We start from the raw sequence: 19,975 nt of genomic DNA on the forward strand, positions 1-19,975 counted from the left end.
AGCGGACAGGAGTGAACTTTCTGAGTTCCTGCCCCACGCTAACCAGCAGCTGCAAGTTTCTTCAGCCGCTGAGCAGCACGAGCAGGAATGTGATTTGGCGCTACTGCTCGGTGCTGAGCAGCTTTCTTACTGGCTCTCAAGAATTCACAGTAAGGAAGCTGTTCAGCACCGAGCAGCAGCGCCAAATTGCACAGCTGCTTGTACCAAAGAAACTCATTTTAGCCGGTTAGCAGCGGGGCAGGAACTCAGAAAGTTCGCTTCTGCCCGCTGCACTTCCACCAGGGATCGGCACTAGAGGTCTGAGGCTAGGGAAGGGAGGGGGGCAAGGTGCAGAGCCTGGCAGCAGCAGCCTGCAATAATTTTGGAAAAGGGTGTATTGTTGGCTCAAATATAAACCGGGACCCCCATTTTTGGGCCAATTTTTATAGCCCCAAAATCCCAGTTTATATTCGAGTATATACGGTAGCTCCCATCCAATCCCTGGAGGCAAAGACTTGCAAGTTTCTTCACAACACAGGGTAGAAACATCTGAGCTAGGGCCACTACTGTTCCTGGAACTCGCCTCAGGTACTTCAGCCAAGCCAGAACACCTTGAGAAGCTCCTCATTCTGGTCCTTCTGGTACTGTTTTGCTAATAGGCTTTTAACTTCTTGCTCTCTGCTTGAGCTCTGCCCTCCTGGCCAGTCAGTCTAACTTGCCTATTGTTAAGATGGCTCCGCTTCAGTGAGTGAGTGTTCTTAAAGAAATCCAACCTTATACAACCCACACCCTCACATGCACACATGCATGTATATTTTATTTATTTATTTATTCAATTTTCTTTTTTTTTAATTAATCTGTATTAATTTTCAAATCAGTAAAAAGTACAGTAGCCATAACAGTAAGCACTTATTTTCAATCAATAAAATTACATAAAGAATAACCCCCTACTAGTACTTATGCATGTATATATAAACAAAGACTACAACAAAGAAATAACCCTCCCCACCCAACCTCCCACCCTACCCTGGATGTGTATAGAAACTCACTAAAAGTAAAAATAAGAGACAATTATAATGAAGTGATAAAAGACTTCAAGGGGCCCCACACCAATTTAAATGCATTACTATGCCCTAACATATCAGCATTCATCTTTTCATACCTATAGCATAAGAATAAATTTGCCCACCAGAAAGGAAAATTAAGGCGATCGTAATTTTTCCAATTGTGAGTGATCATCTACATGGCTATCCCAGTCATAATAAGGAGCGGTCAATTTTTTATACTGTTCTCCCAAGGGAACTCAGAACAGTTTACATTAATTTATTCAGTTACTCAAGCATTTTTCCCAACACAATTGGTGTGTAAAAGCTAGCACTAATTTATAGAGTTAGTCCCATAGGCAATAGACCCCAATCAAGAATAATGGAGCTTGCATTAAACAATGCATGTTAAATCTTGTAAATACACATTTAAAGGAAGCTATAAGTTTGTACCTGAGGCAACAGAGCATAAAGTAACTTGTCCAAGGTCACAAGGAATATCAGCAGGAATTGAATCTTGGCTTCCCTGTTTTCTATCATTGTTCTCTACTTTTGCATCGGATAATTTGACCCTTTTACATTGTACACTTTGTTTCTAAGGATCTCAATGTGTTTTAGTTGAAGATATATTATTTATTTATACTTTTTATTCATTTCAGCTCACACATTTTGGATGCATTCATGCATATTTAAATTTTTGTGTCTCAATGGCCACAAATTTGGTCTTGGAGAATGAGATGTACGGTGTCCGCATCTATGAGACAAGCTTGGTTTTTCCTTTAACATAGAGCATTTTGGACCCCAGTTAGATTACAGAAGTTAAATAGCTCGAAGTCTAATAGATGCTGGCATTGTAATCTTGAGATTGGGACATTAGATCATTTGTTATACTATTGTCCCTTTATTTTGACCTTTTGGAAATCAATCTGGACCCAAATAAATTGTTTGTTAGAGAATCCTGTGGCTTTGTCGTATGACACGATTCTATTTGGTATGTCAATGAGAACAAAGAGCCAAATTTCATCAAACAATAATAAGCTTTTATTGATTATGACAGGAGTCGCCATATAACATATCATGCATAATTGGAAAAATTGGAGTAGGCTTAATTACAGTTTTTGGTAGAACTCATTGTGTCACATCTATAAGATGGAGAGAACAATAGCCATACAAAAAGGGAATTATAAAAAATTTAAAGAGATATGGAGCCATTGACAAATTATTGTAATGAATAGATACCATTTTTCCATTATAAGTACAATACAAGTGAAGGGGTGGGAGGGGGGAATTCTGAATTGTATTAAATGTTTAGATCAGTAAAAAAGAATAATTCAAAAGATATATTTGATTACATATGTTATGGTAGGGTTGGGAGGGAAGGGGTTAAATTTTATGTATTATTGTTAAATATGACAGAAATTCAAATGATGTATTTAATTTCAGTTGTCAATTTATTGATACACTTGTAAGATGTTAAAATGAATAAAGATCCTTAAAAAAAAAAAAATTTGTGGCACAATCTGACTGGTATGTTCACTTGCTTCAATATATGTTCACTTCACCAACTTTTATCATAATCTGGTCAGCCAAACTTGCTCACTTGACTATTTCATTCACAATTACGATCAGCAGCATAGACTTTGCATGCTCTCCCAGTGGTGTACCTAGCATATGTGACACCCGGGGCCCATCATTTTTTGACCCCCCCCCCCATCTGTACAGAAAACATGATTTTTAGTAACAAGCCACACGTCACACATGAGTACCTAGGAAAAGGCAGCATCTTACATACTGCAGTGAGCAGTACAACATCAATACACCCATTGTAAAACTAAACAAGCCAGGCTAGTACAGATCAATCCTGCAGTCAAGCCTAACAAAAAAAACATGTCTTTCGAACACACAGAACACAGAAAACACCTTCACCTAGTATGAAATATGTAATCACAAACTAACCCCTCCCTCTTTTACAAAACTGTAGTGTGGATTTTAGCCACAGTGGTAACAGCTCTGATGCTCATAGAATTCTGAGCATCAGAGCTGCTACCACCATGGCTGGCGCTAAAAAACGCTCCACAGTTTTGTAAAAGGGGGGGATAAAATAGAAATGCATAGACAAAGGTTAAATTGAACCGGTAAGAAGCTGGACTCTGCATACAATGCAACACCACAGAAACAGTGACACATGTCTCCTAAAGCAATTAATAAATAGAATTTTTTTTTCTACCTTTGTCTTCTGTGGTTTCTGCTTTCCTCATCTTCTTGTAACTCTCTTCCTTCTATCCACTGTCTGCCGTGTCTCTTCTCCTATATGGCATCTTCTCTCCTACGCCCCTTCCAGAAACTGTATGCCTCCCCCTTCCATCTCTCCTTTCACCCCCATTGGTCTGGCATCTCTCTCCTCTCCTTCCCTCTCCCACACCTCTCCTCTGCAATCCCTTTCCCTTTTTTCCCTCATTTTCTTTTTCAATTTATTTTCTGCATCTGTCTAGATTACTTTCATACTACCCTCTCATCAATGTCCTTTTGTACTGTCTACCTAAAATTGCCACCTCTTTCCCTCACCCCTTCCAGTATCTAACTCTATCCTCGTCCCTCAATCCAGCATGTGCCCTTTTTTCTTTCTCCTCCCCACTTCCTTCCAGCGTTTGCTCCCCCTCTCCCTCACACTTCCATTCAGTGGCTGTCCCTCCTCTCCCCCACACTTCCATTCAGTGTCTGTCCCTCTCTCTTCCCCTTCCATCTACTGTTCACCTTCTGTCTCGCTCCTTCCAGTCACTGCCCTCTCTGCCCTTTCCATCCAATGTCTGCCTTCTCTCTCTTCCTACAACATCTTCCTTCTTTCTATGCTCCTTTCATAACTATCTATCCTGTGCCCCTTCTCTCCTTTGTACATGATTGATTTCAGCTCTGCCACCTCTCCATTTTTTTTCTCTCTGTCACCAACCCAAACCCTATGCTCTGTCATCTCTCTCTCTTCTCCTTTCTTTCCTTCACACCCCACAGTCTGGTATCTGCCCTTCCCTGATTCTCTGGCATTTCTCTCCTTTCCTTCCATCTTTCCCTCCCCCTCCATGCTCTGAGATCTCCCCCTTCCTTTTCCCTTAGTCTGGCATACCTTCCTCCTTCCCTCCAAACCCGGGCATCTCCTTTCATTCCCTCCCTCATCTTCCTTATCCCACCAGCTGGGTACAGCAACACTCTCCCCTGCAGTTCTGGACTTCCCCACACCTGCTCCCCCCCAAATTGCCAATGCTTCTGTTACTCTTTTTTCTTCCTCCCTTCCCCCAACACGGGACCCTGAGGCACCATCATCTCTTAGTCCCTCTAACACCAGCCCTGTAGCTCCGGACTTCCCCACATCTGCTCCCCCCTCCCCCGATCGCTATTATTTTAAATGTTATGGCAGCCGCGGCGCTGTATCCATCGGAGGAGACTTCTAACCTCGGCCTGCCCCAGAACTCTTCCTGCAACAGCAGCTTCCTGTTCCCGCCTAGGCAGGCGGTGGCTGCAGGAAGAGTTCTGGGGCAGGCCGAGGTTAGAAGTCTTCTTCGATGGATACAGCGCCGCAGCTGCCATAACATTTAAAATAATAGCGATCGGGAGAGGGGGGGAGCAGGTATGGGGAAGTCTGGAGCTGCAGGGCCGGCGTTAGAGGCAGTGAGAACAGCCGGCTGTGCACCCCCCCAAGGTATGCACCCGGGGCGGACCCCCCCCTTGGTATGCCACTGCGCTCTTCAGAATATTCTCCAATGCACTCCGTCCAGTCACATTCTTTATCATCTATTTTCCATCACCTCTTCAAATCTTATATTGCATGATCACCATCACTGTTCACATATATTCATGATTTTAATTAATATATTTACACATGTTCTAATAGGACCCCAGAAGAAGGTTATTCATAACTGAAACACGGACCGTGTTGGGTCCATACCATAATTCTTTGTTGTGTGTTATACAGATTGATTTTATTTTGAATGCATCGCTTTATTTGAGAAGAATAACTGTCATTAAAACTTTGTTTTGTTTGGTTTTCCCTGATTCTCAGCCTTCTGCTTTAATCACTAGACTACTCCTCCACTTTCCAGTAGAAGTAACAGGCATGAGATTTAAATTCCCAGAGTGACCTGAAAATGATAACACCTGATGTTCAGTAATGGTGCAGCCAACACTGTTTACAATTACGCTATAGATCACAAGGCTTCCTTTACTCAACAATGATGTAGCTGAAGAATGAGCTTGTCCTAAACAGGAATATTATAGCTAGACAGGGGTGGGCAATCATGGTCCTTAAGGGCCACAATCCAGTCAAGGTTTAAATGTTTCCATAATGAATATGCATGAGATTGATTTGCATGTACTGCTTCCATTGTATGCAGATTGATTTCATGCATATTCATTGTGGAAATCTTGAAAACCCGACTGGGTTGTGGCCCTTGAGAACTGTGGTTGCCTACCTCTAAGTTAGAGAGTAAGGTGCCTCCTAAACAGCAAGGATGCATTTAAGAATAAGGCCCTTTTTAGCCAGAAAATAATACAACTGAGGAATGAAAATCTGGCCCAGTTACAAAGAAAAATGGGGAGACCCAATGATCCACAGTGAAAACAATCCACCGATGAAAACAAAAACTGTGGATATAGATGTTCTGGACATAATTTATTAAACACTGACATATAAAACCATGAAAATTCAATTAAAAAAGTACAGTATTTTTTATCATTGTACTTTTTTAATTGAATTTTCATGGTTTTATATGTCAGTGTTTAATAAATTATCTCCAGAACATCTGTATTCACAGTTTTTGTTTTTGTTTTCACCGGTGGATTGTTTTCACTGTGGATCATTGGGTCTCCCCATTTTTCTTTGTAACTGGGCCAGAATTTCATTCCTCAGTTCCTCAGAACAATCTCTTAGGATATGGAATTTGAGCATAGAGAGAGCCTGTTCCAGCAATATGTTTCTTTGTTTTTCTTCCTGTTTACAGGGAGAAGATGAAATTCAAATCTTCTTCCATGGTGTGGCTTATGTGAACCTAATATCCTTGCTCTACCCTGGAGTGAAATCACTGAGAGGAGCTTTCCGCATTGTAGGTTACCAGGATATTGAGGTGTTTGAGAAGGTAAGAGGGAATCTTTTAGTATGACAAATTATTGCCTGAGCAATAATTGTCTTTGGTTAGTGCCAGAACTTGATTAATGGTCACCAGTCCAGTATTGTTTCTTCTGCTAGATATATCTAGTAGAGCTAGTTCTGCAGGCTAGTTATGTTTATGGACCAGATTCAGTAAATGACACCCAAAGTTAGGCATCTGTGATAATGCGAGTGAGGATGGGCCTAGAGCCAGGACAAAATGGAGCCACACAATCAGTGGAGGTAGAAACATAGAAACATGATGGCAGATAAAGGCCAAATGGCCTATCCAGTCTGCCCATCCTTAGTAACCATTATCTCTTCCTCACTCTAAGAGATCCCACATGCCTATCCCAGGATTTCTTGAATTCAGACACAGTCTCTGTCTCCACCACCTATTTTGGGAGGCTGTTCCATGCATCTGTAAAAATGTATTTCCTTAGATTATGCCTGAGCCTATCACCTCTTAACTTCATCTTGTGCCCTCTCATTCCAGAGCTTCCTTTCAAATGTAAAGTACTTGTTCCATTCACAGGTGGGGGTGAGAAAGTAAACATAAAAATGTTCCTTAACAAGGTTCTCCAGTGGCCTGCTTCTACAGCATACACTTTACTTGTCTCTGGCTTGATTCCCTAAAATTACCAATGTATACTGTAGTAGTTACTTGGGTTAAAAATCCAAAGTTGCAAAGTTCCAAGTTGAACTTGGCCTGCCTGATTGTAGCAGTAGGGTTATTAGACATCCGGATTTTCAATTGCAGAGGGGAGTTAGACAGGGTTGTCCTTTATCTCCTTTGTTATTTGATGTTGTATTAGAACCCTTATTGTTAGCAATACAGCAAACGAGGGAGATACAAGGTATTCCATATTCAGATATGGAATATAAAATTTCGGCTTATGCTGACGATATTTTACTTTATTTGAGAAATCCAGAATCTACCTTATCTTCTTTATTGGAATTAATTGATAAGTTTGGTAAATTTTCAGGTTATAAAATTAATTGGAATAAATCTGAAATTATACCTTTAAATATTCATTGTGTAAAAGGATTATTTGACACTTTTCCATTCATATGGAAAGAAGAAGGATTTAAATATCTTGGCATTCAAGTTAAAAATACAATTGAAGATACTGTAAAAGAGAATGAAAAATATGTATTAAAAAAAGTTACGGAATTATGTGAGCAATGGAACCCATTACATATTTCTTGGTGGGGAAGAGTTCAAACTATTAAAATGATGATGTTACCTGTAGTTTGCTACCAAATGAGTATGATACCTATTTATTTTCAGGGGTCCTTTTATAAAAAACTTAATAGTATTTTAACAAAATTTCTTTGGCTTGGTAAAACACCTAGAATAGCTTTAGTAACTTTGCAAAAATCAATTAAGGAGGGAGGGGTAAATTTTCCAAATTTCTATAGGTACCATCAAGCCTATATTCTACGTCAGGGTATGTATTGGATCCTCCCAGAACTTATGGATAATGCACCGGATTGGTTATATTTAGAATGGCGCCTTATGTTTCCCCTAAATTTAGTTCATCTGCCAAGTATTACCATACCTAGAAGATATAGAGAAAATAAAATATTAATGGATACTTGGAAAACGTTGAGGTTTATTGATAAATTAACACCTATCCCAATAAACAAATCAACTAATCAATCTATATGGATAAACTCCAAGATCAAAATTGGCGGAGCTCAAATCCTTTGGAAGAACTGGATTATTGCAGGCATTAGATCTCTAGATGATGTTATTTCAGAAGGTAAACTGCTGGATTTTTCACAATTGCAACATAGATTTGGTCTTAATAAAACACAAAGTTTTAAATGGTTGCAATTGAAGCAGGCCATTCAGGTTGGGTTCCCTGAATGGAAAATTTTAAATAATCAATATAGTTTAAAGTTCTTATGTTTTCAAGCAGACTTCCTAGGACATCAAGCCGCATTGTGGTATAAATTAATATCTGGATATTTGAATAAAAAACCAAAAAATGGTCTAAGAGATATTTGGAGCATTGAGATTAAGCATCAAATTAATGCATCTCAATGGCCACTAATTTGGTCTTGGAGAATAAGATGTACAGTGTCAGCATCTATGAGACAAACTTGGTTCTTTTTATTACATAGAGCTTTTTGGACCCCTACACGTTTGCAAAAATTAGACAGTTCCAAGTCCAATAAATGCTGGCACTGTAATCTGGAACCAGGGACATTAGATCACTTATTATATCATTGTCCCTACATTAAAACTTTTTGGAATTCAATTTGGCCACAAATTAATAAACTGATGGAAAATCATATATCAATATCATATGATACAGTATTATTTGGAATGATGATGAGAAAAAAAAGTCAAATTTCGCCAGAAAATAACAAGCTTTTATTAATTATGACAGGAGTTGCCATTCAACATATAACCAATAACTGGAAGAATTATAATAACCTAAATTATACATTTTGGTGGAATACAATTTGTCATATATTCAAAATGGAAAGAGCAATAGCAATACAAAGAGGGACATATATTAAATTTATAAAAATATGGGGGCCATTGACGAAATATTGTAATGAATAAACAATAGAATTTTTCTTCTTCTTTTCTTCTTTTTAATAATTTTTTAGTGACACACATAGAGGGGAGGTAGTGAAAATAATTTATACATAATATGATATAATATGATATATAATATGTAATATATGATTGAAAAGTAATAGAAGGGTGGGGGGAGGGAGAGGGAGAAAAAATATATTTAGAACATGATGTATTAGATATAAAAGTGATATTGTATATTCATCAATTGTATTTTAATAGTTTGTTCACTTTATGAAAAATTTGAAAATAAAAATATTGGGAAAAAAAAAAAAAAAAGACATCCGGATTTACCCGAACATGTCCGCTTTTAAGAGGACATGTCTCGGTGTCAGGACAAACTTTGAAAACCCGGCAGTTTGTTCAGAATTTGTAAGGCCCTGAGCTTGGGGCCTCTGAGCATGCGTGGATGCAATGTGATGACATTGCAATGTGATGTCATTGCGTTGCATCCACGCATGCTCGGAGGCCCTGCAAATGCAGATAATTGAGCTCAGGGAAAGAGGAGATGAGGTCTGTGTGGGGAGGTGCTGGAGGCAGAATGGTGCGGGGTGGGGCTGAAGGCGGAACAGAGCAGGGCCACGTGTCCTCTTTTCACCTGGAAGAAATCTAGTAACCTTATTCACACATAGATAATAGAAGCAAATAGGATGGGGCATTGCTGCTTCCCTCTGGGAATCCTTAACCTAGCTGTGTCCCTGACTTTTATGCTTCCTGAACCATGCCATCCTTGCTCCATCCCTCCCATGTCACTTTCCTCTTGGGCAGGACTATGGGTTTTAAGATGACTGACACTGTGAGGGAGTATCCTAAGGGAAAATGGCAGCATCCTATAGACTCCTTCACAACACTTTTAGAGAAAAACTGTTAGAGTTTTTATTGACAACCAGAAGCAAGTACATGACCAAAAGGTACAACTAGGAAAGCAAAAAATCAGACAAAAGCAACTAGTGCAACTGGTGCAATACGGAACATGGTCAGTCATCAATAAATTTTTGCTCTTTAAAAAGCTGTTTCGGGTAGGGAGGGAGGCAGCAGGGGGGGGCTTAGGGTGGGATTAGGGCAGGGATGGGCAAAACTAGGTGGGCCTGGAGGTCCTAGCCACACCCCCTTTTGAATTGTATACTACGAAATTTAAGCATGCATGTTATAGATTATGGCATAGGGAAAATCTGCATGTTACTCCTAATTACTGCCAATTAAGTGCTTTTTAACTTCAATAATTGATTGTTAGTGCCTAATTATCTGTTAGCTTGTGCACAGATGTTGGATCCGTGCCCAAATCTGGGCAACCTATACAGAATCTAGGGATAAGAGTGCAAGAAAGGAGCAGTTTCCAGAAGGAGCAGGGGCTAGATAACATTAATTTTCTTATGGTGCTCTCAATCCAGAGTCTATTCCCTTCTTTCTTGCAGACCAAGCAACAGTTTAGTGTCCTACGTGAAATTATGCGACAGTCCAAACAAGGTTACAATCTTCTAGGGATCAGCTCTCCACCTGCTAAACATCCATCAAGTAGAGCTTCAAAGGATGACAAGGGAACAAAAGATTCTTCAAGAAAGGTAAAAACACAAGGGTCCCAGAGATTCAGGGAGGAGGGACAAAACATATCCTTGAACCTTTCTCAAAGTGACATGGAAAAATTTTAACTAAGGCATTAGCGTTAAGATTGGCTAAAGCTCTCCCTTTCATTATAGATATGCATCAGACAGGTTTTGTTGCTCAAAGACATTCATCTCCTAATACTAGATTAGCACATCACATGTTATATTTGACAAAATCCATTAATGACCCAGCATTCTCTATTTCATTAGATGCTGAAAAAGCTTTTGATAGAGTGGAATGGACCTTCATGTATCAGGCAATGGAATGGTTTGGTATAGGATCCGGATTTATACAAATAATAAAAGCATTGTATAGCTCCCCTGTTGCTAGATTATATATCAATAATAATTTTTCAGAAAGATTTATTCTACAGAGGGGGGTTAGACAAGGATGTCCACTATCTCCTTTGCTTTTTGATATCGTGTTGGAACCCTTGTTATTAGCTATAGAACAGGTAAAGGAGATACAGGGTATTCCGCATTCAGATAGAGAATATAAACTATCAGCATATGCGGATGATATTTTACTTTATTTGAGAAATCCGGAAACAACCATTCCAAATTTGCTTGAATTAATTGAAAAATTTGGAAAATTTTCAGGTTATAAAATAAACTGGAATAAATCAGAAGTGCTTCCACTCAATGTACATTGTACAAAATGTTTATTTGACTCATTTTCTTTTATTTGGAAAGAAGAAGGATTAAAATACTTAGGAATTTGGATTACAAAAACTATAGATGAGACTATGAAAATTAATGAAAAAAATTTATTACAAAAAGTGTCAGAAATGTGTGAACAATGGAATCCTTTATGCATATCTTGGTGGGGGAGAATACAAACTGTAAAAATGATGATATTACCAGTAGTTTGTTACCAAATGGGTATGATACCAATTTTTTTTCAGGGGTCTTTTTACAAAAAATTGGATAAGATGTTAACAAAATTTATTTGGCTTGGAAAAAACCCCAGAATTGCTCTAGTATCTTTACAAAGACCAATCGCGGAGGGAGGGGTAAATTTTCCAAATTTTTATAGGTACCATCAAGCCTATATTATGCGTCATGGTATGTATTGGATCCTCCCAGAGCCCATTGAACATATACCAGATTGGTTCTGGTTAGAATGGAGATTAATGTTTCCTTTACGTCTGAGTCATGTTATCAGTATTCAAATGCCAAGGTTATATAAGGATCACAAAATATTTGTTGATACTTGGAAAACTATAAGATATATAAGTAATCTAACTCCTATCCCAATAACTAAATCAACGACTCAAACAATATGGCTCAATCCAAAGATCAAAGTTGGCGGTTTTAAAATTATCTGGAAACATTGGATGATTGCTGGAATTCGGATTTTAGAGGATGTAATAAATAAAGGTAAACTGCTTGAATTTTCACAATTGCAAAATAAATTCGGTTTGAATAAATCACAATATTTCAGATGGATGCAATTGAAGCAGACCATTCAGGTAGGGTTCCCTGAATGGAAAAATCTTAATAACTATCATAGTATGGAATTCTTATGTTTTCAGATAGATTCCATGGGTCACCAGGCCGCAATGTGGTATAAATTGATATCTGGATTCGTACATAAAAAGAAAAAAAATGGTCTTAGAGATATTTGGAGCATTGAGATTAAGCATCAAATTAATGCATCTCAATGGCCACGACTTTGGTCTTGGAGGTTAAGATGTACATTGTCAGCTTCTATGAGACAAACTTGGTTTTTTATTTTACATAGAGCTTTATGGACCCCTACACGTTTACATAGAATTGATAGCTCTAAGTCTAATAGATGCTGGCATTGTCATCTTGAACCAGGGACATTAGATCATCTTTTATTCTATTGTCCATTCATATTAATATTTTGGAAATCAATTTGGCCTCAAATTAATAGGATGTTAGAAAATCCGGTAGCCTTGACATATGATACGATTTTGTTTGGTACTGCAATGAGAATTCGAAGTCAAATTTCATCAAATAACAATAAACTTTTATTTATATTGACTGGAGTAGCAGTACAGCAAATTACACATAATTGGAAAAATTATGACAAATTGAACTATAATTTTTGGTGGAACTCAGTTTGCTATATATATAAGATGGAGCGTACATTTGCAACACAAAAAGGATATATGGATAAGTTCAAGAGGATTTGGGGACCATTAACAGATTTTTGCAATGAATGATTTTAATTTTTTCCCATAATAAGATAATGGTTAAAGAAGGGAGGGAGGGAAGGGGTAAAGAATTTATTCTCTTTATAATACATTATAAATAATGTATTATAATGAGTGATAATCTTATGTGAAATTAATGTAATAAAGGGAGGGAAAAAGGTTCATAATTAAGTAATAATTAATAAAATTATTACAATATATATGTTATATAAATTCATAAGAAGAATAATATAAAATATGGTTTATATAAAGTACATTATAGAGAATTCAAGTGTATTGTTAAGACAATTATATGGAAAATTTATAACACTTGTTGGTATATGAAAAAATCAATAAAAAAAAAAAAAGAAGAAGGGAGGGTGGGAGGGGTAAGATTTTTATTCTCTTTGTCATAAATTATAAATACTTTATCATAATAGATGTTATTCTTATGTGACAATAACAAAATAAAGGGAGGGAAGAAGATTCATAATTACATAATAATTGATAAAATCATTACAGTTTATATGATATGTAAAATCATAATAAGGATAATATAAGATATGTTTTATATAGAATACATTATAGAAATATCAAGTGTATTGTTAAAATACTTGTATGAAAATTTATGACACTTGTTGTTATATGAAAAAATCAATAAAAACTTAAAACATAAAGTGGCACTTATTAGGTTCATCTCCAATAATGAGAAGAGGTGACTGGAGGGGAGAGGACTTAGAATGGTCAGATTAGATTTTTTTATAATTGGTGGGAAATGTATATCATATGGAATTAGGAATATTGATAAAAAGGGGGTATTTATTTTATCTTACAAGAATATTTGTTTGTAAATTCAAGTGATATGTGAAAATTGTTTGTATTTTGTTTAATTCACTTGTTGTAAGGAATCAAAAATGAATAAATAAAAAAAAAAAAGATTTTTTTATAATTGAGTTTGTACACCTTTGCTAAGAGGCATATTGACAGTTTCATCCTACAAGATCATTTGGACTTTATGGTTTAAACTATTTTTATTAAGTTTTAAACAACAATACTAACACAAAAATTGATTGTGTCCATACTAGAACAGTATCTATAGTTACAAGTAAAGAATACTCAGCCCCCTTATCTCCACTCCCCAAATTCCAATTCCATCATCTGAGAGACAAAAGGGATAAACCCAATCAGTAACCCTGAATTAGAAATTGCATTCAGTGTGTCAGTGACCATGAAACAGTATATTAGGTTCCTAAAGAATTTAAAAATATACTGCATAATCTAGATGATAGAGTTAAAAAAGAGTCTATATTTTAATAAAACCTGCTGATTTTCTTGGCTCTTTCCGTGAGCAGATATGTTCCATGTAAAATAACTAGTGCTTTTGATTTTTTTCAAAGCCTCAATAATAGTGGACAGTGATGTAGCGAGGGTGAGCGGTGCCCGGGGCAGTGGCACCCCATCCCACCCTTCCCCCTCCCCCCCCCCCGGCCGCACGTGCACGCCCCTTCCCCATGCCTTTTTATCTTCAGCGGAGCAGCCATGAGCTTCCTACTTCTTTAAATGAGATTGGGCATATTCAGGTGGCCATAGGTGTGCTATTCCTTTAAAAACATGTCCTGAAATAGGGTCAGTTTTAACCATTTTGTCATTGAGCTGCTCAAAACTAGCTAAGTCTTTCCATTCTCCCAAACCTGACCCCCCACAGTGCCAGGAAAGTTAATATAAAGGAACCTTAGATTTAGCAGTTGAGAAGGGAGAGTCTTTTCCTTTGAGATCGAGCTGGCTAGTTCCTAGTCAACTGCTTAGATCCTGCTGAAAATCTAGCCCATGGCACAGAACCGAAAATTAAACAGGAGCATTAAATAACATTCATTTGTTTTGTATTTCTTCTTAGGCATCCTTCATGCCAATGAAAACAGCTTTGACTGAAAATGCATCAGAGTCGGACCAATTCATATCCATTCAGAATGTAGAGGGCCAGGTAATCATTTACTGCTGAGTCCATGAAGTAAATGGGATGTTAGTGTGTGAATACCTTGTAGCCATCTTTCTTGTGCCGTCTTCTCTGATATTTCATACTTGAAGAGATTGTGAATTGAGGAGCTTTGTGTTTCTTTATAGCAAAAGTTCCTTCACTCTTCCATCTTGGGGAAAGGCTAGGACTAAAGAATCTATGTAATACATTCTAGTCAGTGTTTCTTCATTATTCTTTATAGCATCTTCAGCAAGGATAAATAAACCTGGAGTAGATGAGGGGTATTTTCGATATGAAGTCCACATCCAAGTTTGGACATTTTGCGGAACACGTACAAAAATCCAGTAGCAAACATGAGCATTTTTGAAACAGAAAAGTCCGTCTTTTTTGTTTTGAAAATGGCCATTTCTTAGATGTGCTTATCCTTGGTGCATCAATCTTTTTAAACTATTTTTGAAAAAAAGCGTCCAAAAGAAAAACGCACAAAACAAGCCATTGGGACTTAGGAGTGGGCCAGCATTTTTTAGTAGGCTAGCCACACAGACATCCCAGCAGAGCAGTAGGGCACCTTAGAGATCACTGCAGTGAATTTCATATACATTCATGGCCCAGGTACACATCTCACCATAAATCCCTAATGGTGTAAGGTGAGCCCACCCAAAACCTACTGGACCTAAGCAGCATATTCATCACCCAAGCAACACAGGGGGTACACCGTCAAAAGTGCACTAGACATTGGCGTGCTGACAATCCCGTGGCAACATTTGCGTGCAGGACAAATGCGCCCCCCAGCTACCGCTGCTTTTATGCCTTCTCATTTGCACTGTGAGTGTGGGTGTGGGTGGAGAACCCCCCCAGTAAACTTACAAGTCCTTGCGCTCCTGTTGGGGGGGGGAGAATCCTCCCAGTACACAGAAAACTCCCGTTATCCTTCCCGTTTTCACTCTTTGGGAGTTTTCAGTGTAGTGGGGGTGGTTCCCCCACACACACCTCCCCCCCAACGGGAGCACGAGGACTTGTAAGTTTAGTGTGTGTGGGGGGGGTTCTCCACACACACACCACCTCACAGTGCAAACGGGAAGGCCAGAAAGGCGGTGCGCATCTGTCCGTGCAAATGTCGCCACGCCAATGTCCAGCATGCTTTTGATGGGTCACCAACACAGGGTGCTTCACTCAGATCTGCCCACCTGCAGAGCCGCTGAAAAATCACATAAGATCTAAGAAATTTGGCTGGGGCACTGTAGTGCTGCAACTAAGCAGATAAGTTCATTGCCCTGGTCATTTGTTATACTCACTGTCCATGTGGGGGTAAGTGGACATGGAAGGCTCGAATGCAGTTGGAATGGTACTGAACACTTCACTTATTTAAAAGCATAAGGCTCTATATTGAAATTTAAAATAAAACAATGTTTATTGAAACATATCCTATACCAGGGGTCTGCAACCTTTAAGACATAAAGAGCCACTTGGACCCGTTTTCGAAAAGAAAAAAAAAAACTTGGAGCCGCAAAACCATTATAAAACAAATCTAACACTGCATATATTGTTTCTTATCTTAATGCTATATACAGGATCACTAAATTGAAAATAAAATCATTTTTCCTACCTTTGCTATTTGGTTATTTCATGAGTCTCTGGTTGCACTTTCTTCTTCTGACTGTGCATCCAATCTTTCTTCCTTTCTTTCAGCCTCCTGTATGTTTCCTCTCCTCCAGACCTCATTCTCTCCCCCAACTTTTTCTTTCTGTCTCCCTGTTCCCCCTTCTTTCTGTCTCCGTGCCGTCCCCCAAGCCACTCGGTTTGCTGCCACCGCAATCGGGGAACAGCCCCCAAGCCACCACCGTCCCAAGCTTTCCCTGCAGAAGTGTTGCGCTGACCAGCATTCCGCTCCCTGACGTCAATTCTGACGTAGGAGAGGAAGTTCCGGGCCAACAAGGCATTTCTCCTCATTCCATCCAGCCTGAGCCCCATCTCTCCTTGATCCAGCATTTCCCTTCTGTGTCTGTCAGAATTACCATTCCACCTATTTTCCAGCATCACCCTTCTTTGTGTCCATCTCACCTATATCCCTATCTCACCACTTTTTCAGAATCTTCATTTGTCTCTGTCCTTATCTTTACGCCATGTTCACCATTTGCCCTTTCAATGTCTTTATCTCCCCCCCCCCACTTTTTCAGCATTACTTCTATGTCTCTATTTCACCTCCTCTTCATGTCCCCTCTGTATCTCTATCCTTATTCAGTAGGTCCTGCTTACCCTTTCTCTTCTTTGTGTCACTATCTCCATTTTCAGCTTTCCCCCCTTTTCCTTTGTTACTGCACCCTGTAGCTAGAATCTTTCCACCCTCCCTCCACTCCGGCCCAGCCCAGTATGAAATATTTCCTTTTGTTTCCCTCCCCTCTCTCTTTCTCTCTCTCTTCTGCTCCCTCACCCACGAGTCCTGCATCTGGCCCTCTCCCTTCTACCTGCACCTGGCAACACCCCCCTGCTCCGCGGCTCTCTTCAGCAACTCGTCAGCAGCAGTGATCAAGACAAGCTGCCGACATCGAGGCCTTCCCTCTACGAGTCCCGCCTTTGTGGAAAAAGGAAGTTGAAACAAGCGGGACTCGCAGAGGGTAGGCCCCGACGTCAGAAGCTTGTGTCGATCGCTGCTGCTGAGTTGCCGAAGAGAGCCGCGGAGCAGGGGATGTGGCCGGAAGCAGGTAGAAGGGAGAGGGAGATAGGAAGGCTGTAGATCTCCGGAGCATGACACCGACCCCGGCCAGGATGATTTCTTTTTCAGGCACCTTACAAGTCCAGCGTCGCGGCGGGAAATAGCCATGCTGAGCAGTGAGCGCAGCACTACACAGATGAAAGCCTTGCTTGCTGATTGGTCCGGCGGCACGGCGGGGCGGGGCCGCCGGACCAATCAGCAAGCAAGGCTTTCATCTGTGTATGTGCTGAGCTCACTGCTCAGCATGGCTATTTCCCGCCGCGACGCCGGCTTGTAACTGCATGCCTGCGTGACACACTACCGGAGCCGCAGCAAAGGTGGAAAAGAGCCGCATGCGGCTCTGGAGCCGCAGGTTGCCGACCCCCGTCCTATACCATAAAGCATATAGAGATTCTGAGTAAGTGTATAGGATTTATTGAAATTGAACTCCTATTTTTTGGACGAGTTGTACTAAATAACAAGCACAAATGTGTGTGGATACTGTTTATGGGATAATTTTGAAAGGGTACGTATGTTCATACCTTCTTTATTTATATTCTTCTTTACAAATTAGGTGGTCCATTATAAAATTACCCTTAAGTTTGCAATTAAGGTTCATAAGACTGAGTGAATATCTTTATCCCAGGACAAGCAGGCAGCATATTCTCACATGTGGGTGACGTCATCTACGGAGCCCCAGCGTGGACAGCTTTTCAAGCAAACTTGATTGAAGTTTCAAGTTTGCACACTGCACCACGCATGTGCATGCCTTCTCGCCCACTAGAGGGCGCATCCCACCTCGTGGTCCTCAGTTCAATTTTTTCTGCGGAGCCAGTAAGCCCTGTGGATTTTGAGCTCCATTTGCCTGCCTTTCTGTCACCGCGTCTGGATTCTAATCGGTCGCTGTGCTTTATATTTTTTCTTTTCGTGTCGTTCCCGATCCGTTTTTCAAAAAAAAACAAAAAAAAAAAACTTTACTTTTCGTTCGGCTCCGGGGGCTCCCGGCAGCCGTGGCCGCGGGACGTCGTTCGTTCCCGGCCTGTTTCTTTGTTCATGTCCCGTCCTGTGACGGGCTTTAAGAAATGCAACCGGTGTGAGCGGTTGCTGTCAATAACTGACCCCCACCGGTGGTGCATAATTTGCCTGGGCCCCGATCATCCTACGGCCTCCTGTGACCGCTGTTCAACGTTCCAGCCCAGAGCCCTCCGCCGCCGACGGGCGAGAATGGCGGAGTTGTTTACTGTTGACCCCGCGCCGGTGAGGGCCTCGACGTCGGCCTCGGCTTCGGCCCCGGCCTTGACCTCGGCCTCGGCGACCTCGGGGGCCTCGGCTTCGCCTCGTCCCTCGACCTCAAAGTCGACGTCGGGGACAAAACCTGCCTCGGGTAAGTCCTCCTTTCCATCCCCTACAGGGTCTGCTAAGAAGCCATCCTCTGCTCCTACCACGGCGGGTGGGTTGTCCTCGGCCCCGCCTAAAACTCCGGCCACGCACGCCCCGAGGGAATACTCGAGACCGAGGTCGCCCTCCAGGGAGTGTGCCCCGACCTCGGACCTCCCGACCTTCGTCGGGATTCCGGCCTTTCAGGACCTCCTCCGAGCTCTGATTTCGTCGGAGCTGTCGGGGGCCCTTGAACAGCAGCAGCGGGCTTCGGGCCCGACTGCTTCGACCTCGGAGGCCCCGACCTCGGCGACCTCGGCCTCGGGTATCGGGGCTCCACCGACCTCGGCCTCGGTTTTACCCTCGGCCTCGGGGGCACTGCCTGAGCGCAGCGTGCGGCCCCGGGACAAGGTGCGACGGGTGCGACGCATTTCCTCCTCCTCCTCCTCGAGGTCCTCCTGGGGCTCCTCACCCTCAACTCGACCTCGGACGAGGCGTCGGCCGAGGAAGCCGAAGCGTTCGCGGGGCTCTCCTCGGCGGCGTGACCGTTCCTCGCCGCTCGGGGGCGAGGCTTTGCAGGTGTCGGAGTTGCGCCTCGATAACCCGAGGCTTCTCCGGTCCCCTGCTAGAAGGGTTTCCCGCCACTCCTCACCGAGGAGAAGGGAGAGTGCCTCCGTTCCCCGGACTCCGGGTACCTCGCCTAGAGGCTCTTCGAGGCGGAGACGTTCTCCTACCCCCTCGAGGCCTTTGGAGCTGACTTCGTGGGGCTCGGGGTCCGGCAGAGAACCCCATTATTCTCACGAGGTTTCTCCCGTTTGTTCGGCGGAGAGGTCGAGAACCCCTTCACCGCCCGCCAGGCCGTCCTCCTTTTCCACTTTTGTGCAGGACATGGCACGAGCCCTGGTTTGGACCTCATGGCGGGTTCCCAGTATACGAAGGAATTCCTAGAGGAGCAGGACCTCCCCACTCCACCTAGGGAGGCCCCTCGGTTCCCCTTAAATAAGGTCCTCCTACAGACCTGGCTGAAAAATCTAGCTAACCCTCTTACAGTCCCGTCTGTCCCGTCCAAGATGGAGTCGAAATACAGGACGGTACCTACCAAGGGGTTTGAGAAGGCGCAACTCTCCCACCAGTCCTTACTGGTAGAGTCTGCCCTGAAAAAGACACAACCCTCCCGGGTTTCTGCGGCGGTTCCACCCGGCAGGGAGGGTCGGACCCTGGACAAGTTTGGCCGTCGCCTCTACTCTAATTCCCTGATGGCCACCAGGGTACTAAATTATGCCTTCACCTTTTCCTCATATCTGCGTGGCATGGTGAAGGACCTCCCTCAATATCGTGACTCCTTACCGGACTCCCGAAGGGCGGGATTTGACAAATTTATGTCCAACCTGTCTCAATTGCGTTTGTACCTTTTCC

The 19,975-nt window shown here is 41.6% G+C and overlaps 1 protein-coding gene across 7 annotated transcripts in view; it reads left to right on the forward strand.

Annotated features, from left to right (window-relative positions):
• The window catches only part of CFAP70 (cilia and flagella associated protein 70), a 201,122-nt gene that overhangs the window by 50,299 nt on the left and 130,848 nt on the right, over positions 1–19,975 (forward strand). For all 7 annotated transcript variants that reach the window (XM_033914698.1, XM_033914699.1, XM_033914701.1 and 4 more), the window contains 3 exons: positions 6,011–6,145; positions 10,165–10,311; positions 14,410–14,496. In XM_033914698.1, the coding sequence (XP_033770589.1) occupies positions 6,011–6,145; positions 10,165–10,311; positions 14,410–14,496 (369 nt within the window). The remainder of the gene's footprint in view (positions 1–6,010; positions 6,146–10,164; positions 10,312–14,409; positions 14,497–19,975) is intronic.

Source organism: Geotrypetes seraphini, chromosome 11 (genome assembly GCF_902459505.1).
Source record: "Geotrypetes seraphini chromosome 11, aGeoSer1.1, whole genome shotgun sequence".
NCBI classification, from domain to species: domain Eukaryota; kingdom Metazoa; phylum Chordata; class Amphibia; order Gymnophiona; family Dermophiidae; genus Geotrypetes; species Geotrypetes seraphini.